At 39.0% G+C, this 12,298-nt stretch overlaps 1 protein-coding gene across 25 annotated transcripts in view; it reads left to right on the top strand.

Moving 5' to 3' along the window:
• Tjp1 (tight junction protein 1) overlaps positions 1 to 12,298 on the top strand; it is a 244,817-nt gene that overhangs the window by 199,513 nt on the left and 33,006 nt on the right. For all 25 annotated transcript variants that reach the window (XM_087655268.1, XM_087655266.1, XM_087655264.1 and 22 more), the window contains 5 exons: positions 2,326 to 2,429; positions 2,813 to 2,981; positions 3,297 to 3,444; positions 10,356 to 10,495; positions 11,095 to 11,200. In XM_087655268.1, the coding sequence (XP_087511394.1) occupies positions 2,326 to 2,429; positions 2,813 to 2,981; positions 3,297 to 3,444; positions 10,356 to 10,495; positions 11,095 to 11,200 (667 nt within the window). The remainder of the gene's footprint in view (positions 1 to 2,325; positions 2,430 to 2,812; positions 2,982 to 3,296; positions 3,445 to 10,355; positions 10,496 to 11,094; positions 11,201 to 12,298) is intronic.

Here is a 12,298-nt window from a genome sequence, read left to right as displayed (position 1 = left end):
GCACTGTCTCATGTAGACGGTCTTATGTATCCCTGGGACCTCCCTGCACTGCTAATATCACCACATACTTCTCTAGTCCACATCAGTGCACTCTGGGTGCCCAGCTTAGACATACTCAGCTATCCATAGGGAGTCCCCAGAATCAGCCACACCTCAAGGGAATCACAGTTTATTCTTGTTTTTTTTTCCTTTGTGTTTCAAATGAGTATTTTTTTTTCAACTATATTCCTGTCAGTTCAGTGTCTCAGTCAGGTAAGTATAGATGATGCAGTACTTTTCCTTGACATCTCTTGTTTGTATGATAAATGTGTCCTAACTCCCAACATACCACCTTATCTGTCTTTCTTCTGTCTTTCTCCACTGCTCTTCTTTTCCAGGCTGCTGTTGTCTGTCTCTTCAGTGGACTTTGTCAGTTCTATGACTGATCTCAGGGTCTGTCTTTTCCCCTGAACTCTGTAGACGGTTTTCTGAAGGGTCCATCATACTTGCTTCTATTCGTGTTGGTATCAGTGTCCGTTGTCCTAAACTTAGGACTTGATCACACCTGCCGTGTCCTCTCCTTCATTCTTGGCTGGTTTGTTTTGAATAGCCCAGCCTCTTGCATGTAACTCACTCCATTCAGGTTTAATTTTAGTGTTTCTTAGATGAAGTTTTAGCTTTGGTATTTATTTCTTTTAAAGGCCTTCTCTGACCCTGATAAATATGCATATTTGGTCCCATGTTTGCACTAGTATTTCCTTGCACTAGGAAATTACTATGGTGACATCTTTTGCTCTGCTACGTAAGTTGCCAAGGCACAGGGACTATCTGATTTGCTTCTTTAATTTGTAGTGCTTGTGCATAAGTTACTGTGTACCCAAAGAAATACCTAGAATAAAGGAGTAAACTGATAGACAAGGAATATTTTTGGATCCATCTGTATATTGATATTTATAGCCTTTGTTTTGAGACTGGGTCTCATTGTGTAGCTTTGGCTGTCCTGGAATACTTATGTAGATCAGCCTGACTTTGAACCTGAGTTCAGCTGTCTGCCTCTGCCTCTGAGGTGATAGATTTAAGTTAGGCATCCAGTCTTTTGTAACACATACAGACACACAGACACTCTCTGCCTTTTTTTTTTTTTAAGATATGAGTTTCTTTGAGTAGCCTTGGCTATCTTAGAACTAGTTATGTACACCAGGGCTGGCCTTGAATTTATAGAGATCTGCCACCTGCCTCTGCCTCTGCCTCCCAGGCGCTGGGGGTTAAAGATGCACACCATCGCCCAGTTCAGTTGTAACCTGTCACTGTGAATAAAAATGTGCTTAGTCCTGTATTTTTCTTTGATGAAATTGCTGTTTTCAAAGCACTTAACATTGCCTGTCTGGATCTCCCAGTGCCATTACTATTCTACTCTGACTAGTCCTGCTTCTGGGTCTATTCTGTGTATATTTGCCTTCATTAATCTGTAACCGACAGAACATTTAGACTCTTACACTGCAGGCTTCATACTTTATCCTAGATTAAAATCTGTTTGTTTGTTCATCTTGGCTTTTCAGTTTGGGTTTTTCTTAAATTTCGTTTCTTTAAAACAAAGTCCCTCCCTCCTTTTTCCTTTTACAGACCAAGAGCCTTTCCTTTTCTGTTGAGACAGGACTGATAGTTACAGCTTTGTTTTGTCAGTCTGAGATAATCTTCACTGTATGCTCTACACAGTCCTGTCCTGTTTGAGCCAATGAGTGTGAGCATCCTGTGTGTGCTCTACCACACCTGGCTTGCAGTTTTGTTTTTTTAATAATTTTTTTTGTCATTTCTATAACCTCTTACTCACCCATAGATAAAATTACCATTTTATGGGTGTTTTCTAGGTTGTATAAATGAGAGCACTGTATAATTCTTACTCACATCTGTTAGTAGTTGGCTGTCCTAAAGCTTTTGAGTTTCTTCAGTAGAAGTTTGTATACACCTAGGAGTGAGGGGAAAGAAAACTAGTAATTGATTCCTAGTAGTCATCAAAAGCATTGTTGGAATTTAGAGTTTTTAAAGTACTTGAAGATTGTGTTCTATAAACACTACAAGAAGCTCAAATGTCATCACATAATCAGAAAAAAATGATTACATCTTTTAGGCCTTCTCCTTTTCAGTAAGATGGGGACAGTAAGATAGTGTCATTTCTTTGAACTATGTTTTATTTTGCTTTTCTTTGACTGCATACTTTTCAATTTAAAGATAATAGCTTTAGGGGCAGAGTGGTTCATAAGGACAGTAATTTTAAATCTTACAATTTAAACTGTACTTAATTGTTTTAGGACTTTTAACTAAAGATATTTTACTATATTCTTCTAGAATATGGTCTTCGATTGGCCAGCCATATATTTGTAAAGGAAATTTCACAAGATAGTTTGGCAGCAAGAGATGGTAACATTCAAGAAGGGGATGTTGTCCTGAAGGTATAGTGATATTTTATATTATAATAAACTAAAGTAGGAAATAAAGTTTAGAGTTATGTAATATCTGCTTGTGTTTGAAGCAGTTTGCTATAGAGAATAGTCAGCGTTTGTCCTGCCCCTTATGAGGCATGGGGTTAACCTGAGAGAATTAATTACTGCAAATATGTATTACTCACCAGGATAATTTTGATAATTGTTCTAGACACTGTTGGAATGCTTTCTAGGTTGCTTATAGGAATGCTTTTGATGATTTAGGGAAATGTAAAGGTAGTATTAGGACTTCAAGTGATCTGAGGATTTGTCCTTGCCTGTAACATCACATTTAAGTTTTAGTCTGTATTTTGTTGTTTAATTTTTAACCCATAACTTCCTTTCTGTTACAGATAAATGGTACTGTGACAGAAAATATGTCACTGACAGATGCAAAAACATTGATAGAAAGGTCTAAAGGCAAGTTAAAAATGGTAGTGCAAAGAGATGAGCGGGCTACCTTATTGAATGTCCCTGATCTTTCAGATAGTATCCATTCTGCTAATGCCTCTGAAAGAGATGGTGAGTATAGTTCTGTTTGGAGGGTCCCCTGATTTATTTCTTAAAATATATGAGGATTGGATATGTTTGAGTGGAATGATACTTTTCTACAGGAGAATTACCTTCAAAAATCTGAAATTCACATGTACATTTGTGTGTGTGTTTGTGTCTGTTGTCACTACACACAAATACCTTGTAGGTCATTCACCATTGTAGTTTTGCTGATCACTGGAAATGATATTAAAGTTTAAGTCATTTTATGTGAAATATACTCTTAGCTATGTTTTATATTTCTAGAATTCTTTGGTCATTTCATGGGAATTTTTTTTTTAACAGACATTTCAGAAATTCAGTCACTAGCATCAGACCATTCAGTTCGCTCCCATGACAGGCCTCCCCGCCGAAGCCAGTCACGATCTCCCGACCAACGTTCAGAGCCCTCTGATCATTCCACACAGTCTCCACAGCAGCCCAGCAATGGCAGGTAAAAACAAAATACGTTAGAGCTATTTATAATAAAATTAGGAGATAAGTTTTCCTTTCATTATTCAAGATTGTGTCTGTTTTTCATCCTTAGTTTAAATACTTGTATAAATAGAAGGCAGTCATTTGTTTGTTTGTTTGTTTTTAAAGACAAGGTACTAGGTAGTACATTTAATAGGCAGGCAAGCCAAGGAAGTATTTGCTAAACTCTGGCTGGTAGCACAGAAGCAGCTATTAAGAAATATAAATATGTAGACATGGCTGTGTTCTACCTTATGGTTACGGAGGAAGACAGTTTGTTCCTCATAAAATTAAGAATAGAATCACAGTATGACCCTCTTTCTGAATGTCTATCCAGAAGAGAGAAAATGACCGTCCTTAAGACATATCTACAGCTCCACACTGGACTAGAGCTTTATTTACAGTGACCACAGTGAAGAGCCAGCCTGTCTGTCATGGATAAGCACAGAGACATGCATAAGGAATAGAATAATTATTTAGTGAAAGGAGGAACTCCATCCTTTTCAGTAACATAGACATGCCCAATATCTCTGAAAGCAAAGACACTTGAACCTCACAGAAAGAGAGGAAAGAAGGCTGGGCAGTGGAAAGTAGTGGGGAGGTGCTGTCAGAGAGGGCAAAGAGCACCTAATGTTCATTGTGATGACTGTTGTCACTGTAAAGTAAAACCTTAAGAATTCTCATCATATGCCAAATTTATATTTGAGGAGATTTAACTGTGGTCATTTCCAGTTTGTACATATATCTAAGCATACATGTCACCTTAAATACGTAAAATTTTTGCTGTAACTGTATCACAGTAAAGGTAGGAGAGACAGATTAGAGCTAGAAAGTGTTGACTTGAGATTTATCTGCTTGTAGATGTTACCGAAAACTTTAGAAGTCACAGAACTTGCTAAGAGGAATCATGTGAAGAAGGGCCAGGAACTAGACTGCAGAGAGTAGGAAAGTGAGCAGGCGAGAAAGAAGACTGAGTGCTTTGGAAGTGCTTATTAAACATAGTAGAATCTGGACCGGGTGTGTCATTCAGTTGGTAGAGTGCTGGTCTGGCGTGCATTAATTTCTGGGTTTGCTGCCCCTAGTAAAACTACACATTAGAGACTCATAATCCTAGCACTTTGGAGGTAGAGACAGTAAAATTTGAAGTTCAGGGTCATTCTAAATTATATAATGAGTGTCATAGTGTTACTATTGCTGTGATAAAACACCATGGTCTAAGCAACTTGGGGACAAAAGGGTTTATTTAGTTTACACTTCTACATCACAGTTCATCATCAGAGGAAGTCAGGATAAACTCAAGCACAGTAGAAACCTGGAGGCAGGAGCTGATACAGAGGCCCTTGGGGGGGTGCTGCAAACTGGCTTGCTTCTCATGGCTTGCTCAGCCTGCTTTCTTATAGAACCCAGGACCACCAGCCCAGGGATCAGACCACCCACAATGGGCTGGGTTTTCTCCCATCATCACTAATTAAGAAAAGACCCTACAGACTTGTTTATAGTCTGATCTTTCAGAGGCATTTTCTCAGGCAAGGTTGCTCCTCTTAGATGACTCTAACTTATGTCAAGTTGACACAAACTATTTACCACACTGTATTTGAGTCAGCTTGGGACACATAAGACCCTGTCTCAAACAAAACAAAACAAAACAAAAAAACAACAAAAAAAAAACCCACCCCCCAAAAAAAACCAAACAACAACAACAACAACAAAAAAACACCCCAAAACAACTGTTAAAGCTCTGTATTTATAAAGTATTTGTCTTTACTAAAGTAGCAACAAAGGATATTTAAGGATATTTGGTTGCTGTTATAGTGTTTTCTTTAGCTTTTAGGTATACAAATTCCATCCATCCTTGGTACACTTCAAACTTTGGATCTGTTATGTGAATCTCAGTCTTTATTTTGTTGAAATTGTCTTTAAAAGATTTTTATGGTATATCAAATGCAAAATTGGTTTATTATTTTTAATCAGTTGTTTTTTACCTGTTGTAAGCTATCTATCTGAGTAAGTACCTATTACCTTGAATGGCATTCTGTCATAACATTCTCATGGCGATAGTGCTGACTGTCCCTGGTGAGTGCATCCCGGGCGTAGGCATAGCTTAGCATATCCTTTAACCCAGAAACTGCTAGAAAAGAATAGTAGTAATCAGAATTTCAAGAATGTAGCTACTCTTTGAGTGTAAATAAATTCTGAATCATAGGAGGTTCTCTGTGTTTTCTGTTTGGTTTGTTACTTTTATTAGCATATATTACCCAAACACTAGGCTGTACTCCATGACTTCTTTCACCTTCCATCTCCCTACTTGTCTTCTTTCCTCTAAGGTTTTTTCTTTTTCCTCACACTGAAATCCACATGACTGAAATCGTGAGATACTTGTCTGTGAGTCTATTTTATATGTCATTTAACATGATGATCTCCACTTCTTTCCATTTTCCTGTAAATATCATGATTTTATTATTTATGAGTGAGTTAAACTTGAGGGGGGAGCAGGCAGGCAGGCAGGCAGGACACAACACAACAGGGACAGTGTCTGACTTTGTCCTCTCATTGTTGCTCGGCACCTGGACTGATTGTTTAACTTGGCTGTTGTGAGTAATGTTGTGATACAACCATCTAGTGTATTGGGTATATATCTGAAAGGGATTCAGCTGGGTCGTACAGAAGTTCTGTTTTAAACATCTTGAGGTCTTGAGGAATTTGTGCTGATTTCCATAGTGATAGGTTTTTTGTTTTGTTTTGTTTGTGCAGAATTGGGTGTTGTTGTTTTTGAGCTTTTGGGCACTTATTACACATTCCTTTGAGTGTGAACTTTGTAAATCTGTAGGTGACATCCTGTTGCAGTGTTAAAAGGTTGAATACCCTGAATTTCCCTTTCCCCTGAATCACAGTCACATGTTTCTTTTTTTCCTATTGTCATCATAATCATCGTCATTGTCGTTATGGGATAAGGTCTCACTATGTAGGACTTGCTGGCCTGGCTTTTGTCTCCTGAGTGCTGGGATTAAATGTCTACTGTACTACTCTGCCCTGCTCTTGTCATTTTCTTGATGATATGTAGCCATTAACGGTAAAATGGAATCTCATTTTACTGTTAATTTGATAGAAAGTTCCTTTTGCTATTTTGGTTTTTATTTAGTCTTTCTAACAACTTGGCATCTGTAACCTCATTTTGAAAACTCAGCAAAGTATTATTAATTATCTTCAACTAATATCACGATGTCCTCCCTTTTAGGAGCCTTAAATATTTTTATATGTAACACCAGTTTTGTGACTTTTTAACCTTGAACTTTTTTTTTTTTTTTCCGGAGCTGGGGACCGAACCCAGGGCCTTGCGCTTGCTAGGCAAGTGCTCTACCACTGAGCTAAATCCCCAACTTTGTGACTTTTTAAAAATATAACATTCCATTCCATCTGAGGTGATGTCCACAGTCAAATACAAACAGGAGCAATAATGAAAACTTGTTGGGCTAAAAGCTCTAAGATTGTTCAGATTTACAGTTTGTATTACACTCATTTATTTCATGAACCTGATGACCCACCAGAGACCCAAGATATTGACTTAAAGTTATAAAAAGGTCAGAATCTTTTTATACATCTTCAGACACACCAGAAGAGGGCATCAGATCCCATTGCACGTTGTTGTGAGCCACCATGTGGTTGCTGGGATTTGAACTCAGGACCTCTGGAAGAGCAGTCAGTGCTCTTAACCCCTGAGCCTTCTCTCCAGCTTGAGCATATCTTTATTAATTGAAAGTAGTTGCTTCTAAAGTAGATGAAAGTGCTGCTTTCAAAAAAGAGTTGAGTTTGTAACCATTTTAAATATTCTTGTTACTCCTGTTTGTTCTTCCCTAAAGAAATGACAATACTAAACTCTGAGTTCAGGGTATCTTTTGCTGACATAGCTCATGACCCAGCCACTTGCGTGGTGGAGATAGTGTGTATATGAGCAAAGCATTGCCAACTTAAACTCAGATCTCGGGCCAAGATGCTAGCTATATTTGGGGTCCAGGCATTAGAACTTGAATTTAAATGACTACGATGTTTGGTTGTTATTTTGTTGTGGTGGTAGTAGTAGTTTTAAGCACTGAGATGGCTTAGTGGATAAAGCCCTTGCTGTGTAAGTGGAGATCTGAGTTCAAATTCCAAAAGCCATGTAAAGTTGAGTCCTAGTTCTCCTATAACAAGGTGAGAGAGGTAGAAACTAGAGAGTCCCAGGAGCTTCCAGGTGAGCCAGCCTCGCATACACATGGCAAAACAACAAAAGACCATCTCAAATCAGCTGCAAGGAGAGGACTGACCCACTCCTTCCTAGTAGTTCATCAACTGGAGAAAAAGTACTCAAACATGTGAGTTTATGGGAGCCATTCTTACTTAGACCACCACAGAACATGAATAAGAACTTTATTAATGTGTATTTGTTGTACAGTGTGGGGTTCTATAATGACATTTTTGTTGGAACATATAGTTTGACCACACTCATACCTCCATTACCCTTTCCTATCACAGTCCTTCCTCCTTGTCCTTTTCCTCTTCCCAAATGGTCTCCCTTCTACTTTGATGTATATGTTATCACTCTAGATTCCACATATAAAAGACAATACAGGACGGTTTCTTTTTGAGATCAGCTTAAGGTGATGATCTTCAGTCCATCCAGTTTTCTACAGAGGAATCATTTCGTCTGATGAAATGATCGGGGTAGTCTGGTGGAAGGCATAGTGATAAGCTTTTCTGTTCACTCAGAACCAAGATAGGAAAATACGAGATTTGAAAATAGGCAGTTCTAGGGGCAGAGAGATGGCTCAATGGTTAAGACCACTGGCTGCTCTCCCAGAGGACCCCGGGTTCAATTCCCAGCACCCACATAGCAACTCACAACTATCTGTAACTCCAGTTTCAGGAAATCTGACATCCTCATATAGGCATATTTGTAGGCAAAACACCAGTGCACATAAAGTTAAAAAACATTCTTATAAAAAGATTTTGTATACATATAAAGGGTAACTATGGAAAAATCTTATTTATAGATGAAGAAATGTAGAATAGTCCTGTTGCTCTTGAGAGAAATGAAGATCACTGTGATATGGTCTACAGCTAAACCCCACAGAACATCTCATACGGTTTGTTCTAGATGTAATCAGAGCGCAGGATGATTGTACTACCTTTTTGACATCAGTGAGGAAAAGACTCCCTAAAGTTTTTCTTCAACTGTTTCTTATTAAAGTTATGTTTTGCACTGTCTTCTTAGAAAAGTTGTCTGTTTTCAAGATGGTTCATGGGTATAGGCCCATGAGTTATAGGCATTCACCATAGAATCTTAATAGTCTTAGTTGAATACCTAGGACCTACATGGTGGAAAGAGAAACAGTTATAAATATTATCTTCAGATCTCCACACACATGTTGTAACATTCCCCTTCAACAAACATACACACAGGAGGTGAGGTCTGGTGGTTAGGCCTCTGATCCCAGCTACTTAGAGACTGAGCAAAGAATATCACAAGTTCAAGGTCTGGACACATCAGTACAGAGCAGGTTCAAGGCAAGCCTGGATAACTTAGTGATGTCTGCAGTATGGATGGGCTGTGGTGCCTGAGTGTTAGAAATATGAGAGAAAGCTGTCACAGCATAGCTATGATCAAGAGAGTGAGTGTGGTGTATGAGAACAGTTTTATGTAAAGAAGCCAAACATAAAAGAAGCAGAACTACAAAGCATTGACTGCTGGGAGTAATGCTAAGTCTAAATATAAGACGCAGCTGTTTTTTCATTTCCTTCTAAGATGGAGATGGAGTGCCTGCCAGCACAAGAGGTAGTGCCTCATGCCCTCAGGCCTCAGACGGACCCTTGGGAGGGCTCGGCCTCTGCACTAAGTGTTCAGGGATTTATACTGTGTTCCAGGTGAACTTGCAGGGTGTTTGCTGCCTGTAGTGTCTGGGAAGGACATTTGTGGGAGGTAGCTCGTTTGGAAGCCTTGTACTGCACAGCCATTTGACAGTAGCTTTCATGTGGATGTAGACATCTACCTACAGGATCTCCAGGCCATTTTACTTGCAGGTTTTTCACTTAATATTACTCATTGCTGATTTGATTGCTACTTTGTTTACATAGTAGATAAGCTAAGTATGGAGTCTTTATTTCTAGTAAGTCCATTTATGTGCAGTATAAAAATTTCTTCAGACTCCATTTCATTCCTTCTTTAACAACCATTTTCTATAGAGGTTTTAGCCCATTCAAAGTTCCCCACTCAATTGGGCTATGCCACGTACAATCCAAAACACAACCAAAACAGGACAGCAGGATTGCTCAATTGTGAAACCTTTTACCTGGTGGAAGGAAGCCTGGTTACCAGCATTCAAGCACCGGATGCCACATGGGTATTATAGAGAAATGACTCTGCAAAGTTGTCCTCTGATCTCCATATGTGCACCTCAGTGTTGGTGACAATACACATATGATGTGCATATGCACTGACACACACAAAATGTTAAAACAACACACATCTATATGTTTTCTGTCTTTAGGATCTTGCTAGCTCTTTGGAGGACTGATGTTTGATTCTGAACAATGAGGAATGTGGGTGACAAATGTGGTTCAGAGCCTACATTTAGTGCTAATGTGTGCATGCATGCATGTCTGTCTGTATGTGCATATGTGTGGAGGTCAGAGGAGAACTTGTAGGACTTGGTTCTCCTTCCACTAGGGGTAAAGTGCAGGGCATCTAGTTTGACAGCAAGTATTTTGACTCACTGAGTCATATTGTCTACCATCCTCTTTTCAATTACTAACCTCAGAAACTTTTCCCTGGTTCTAAAGTTGTCTTGCCTTTTCTGTTCTCATGAAGTGTTTTTAAAATCACCCTTACTCTCCTCATGTTTTTATTGAAATGTTTAGTCTCCGGAGCAGAGAGGAAGAGCGCATGTCTAAACCCGGGGCTGTCTCAACTCCTGTAAAACATGTAGATGATCATACACCCAAAGCAGTGGAAGAAGTTACAGTTGAAAAACATGAGAAGCAGACACCCACTCTTCCAGGTAAGCATAACCGAAAAGCCTTCACTGCCAGAGCCCAGCAATTGTCAGCATTTGCAGAAGATTTTAAAGATCCAAGTATTGTTCACAATGTGAGTTCTTCTCTATATACATTAAAACTTTTCTTAATATGGTAAGAGTCTAAATCAGTAACCTTCATGAATGTTTTTATTTTCTAAATATAATCATTCATTTTTAACAGCTGCTTACAGTAAGGAAGGGTGTTTCCCAACGCTGCTCATTAAAGAGATAAAGTTTAGAGACCTGAGGGTTAGCAGAGGGTTTGCCAAGCTGTGTCAGCCCTGGGTTCCTCACCTACTACTGCTGGGTGGCCTGGGGACATTAGACGGCCTTCAAACACCTAAAACTGAAGTCATCTTAAGTACTGGAACTGTTTGCTTCTGTCGTACCTGTCTTACTCTAGTTGGCTAATGGCAGGCAGGAATGTGGCTATTAGACATCTTTGTCTAAATGAGGATGGCGACGCAGAGAAATGCGTGGACCCTTTGGTAATTGATTTTCTGTTACTCTTCTTCCTGTCAGTATCTCATGAGGCTTATTAAGTCTTGACAATTTAAGTTTTCTTCCTTCTTTTTTTCAAGAACCAAAACCTGTATATGCTCAAGTCGGACAGCCAGATGTGGATTTACCTGTCAGCCCTTCTGATGGTGTTCTGCCAAATTCAACACATGAAGATGGGATTCTTAGGTAATGTAGTTTTCAAGCTGCACTGACCTTTGTATTTAGTAGATATTTCTTAGCATGAGAGTTTGAAAGTCATGTTCCTATAGTACTATGATTAACAACAGCAAAGCAACCATTGTTTCTTTTATTTAGCACCTTTTCTTTGCTGATCTTAGGTCAGTAACTAAAGAGTAAGGATTTGTTTTCTACTAAGATGCCAGATGTCCACAAGCTTTGTGTGCCCTAGCACCTAAAGATAAATACTTGCTAGTCAGCCTTGACATTTACAGCTGCTGTCTGTTGATGTGGACCTCTCACTTTGTAGCATGTACCCAGTCCCTAGACATCGTTTCACCAGCACACCTTCAGTTGTGATGCCAAGAGCATCACATCATGCTGCCTAGAGGAAAATGATTTCTGATTGAGAAAGCATTCCAGAGTTAATTTGAGAGTCCATACCATTTATTACTACTTTATAGGTAGACTTCATAAATTTTGTGAGCAAATTTTAAACCTTCATAGTCTTAAAATCTGTTGCTTTTATCATACAAAGCACACGATGTGAGAGTACTTGAAAAGAAGCACATTTCCTAAGGTGCAATAGATCAAGAACTCTTCCAGCCCTCAGCATTTTCTGTACAAAGAATAAATAAGTAAAACAATGCATGGGTTGTTTCCCAGTGCCTAGGCAAAAGCAGATAGCTTCAGAAGTGGTGGGTAGTAGAGTTTTAGTATTAGTAATGGTGACTAAATTACTCATTCTTGGGATTGCTTGAAATTATAGTAAGATATCAGAACTATGTCCAAGAGGACTTGAGCGTGTCCACAGTATCAGTAGCTGAGCTCTGAGTCTTTCATTCAAATAGTTGGTGGAGCTGAGGGAAAAGAAATGGGTGGGCTTTATCGTTGTACATGGTTGATATAATACAGATAAAGCAGAGTATAAAACCTGTCACTTTCCGGAAGCTGCTGTCTTGAATTGCTTCCAAACGTCAGATTTTATCTGCATGCGGCCCCAGTCAGCCACATCTGCTCTACGTGATTTATGTGGCCCTCCAGACTAGTCAGGATTTCTGAGAACCTAGGATTTTCAAGAAAATATTTAGAAGATCTCTCTGTGTA

Source organism: Rattus norvegicus, chromosome 1 (genome assembly GCF_021556685.1).
Source record: "Rattus norvegicus strain SHRSP/BbbUtx chromosome 1, alternate assembly SHRSP_T2T, whole genome shotgun sequence".
Taxonomy (NCBI): Eukaryota; Metazoa; Chordata; class Mammalia; order Rodentia; family Muridae; genus Rattus; species Rattus norvegicus.
This window is presented reverse-complemented; position numbering and strand designations above follow the sequence as displayed.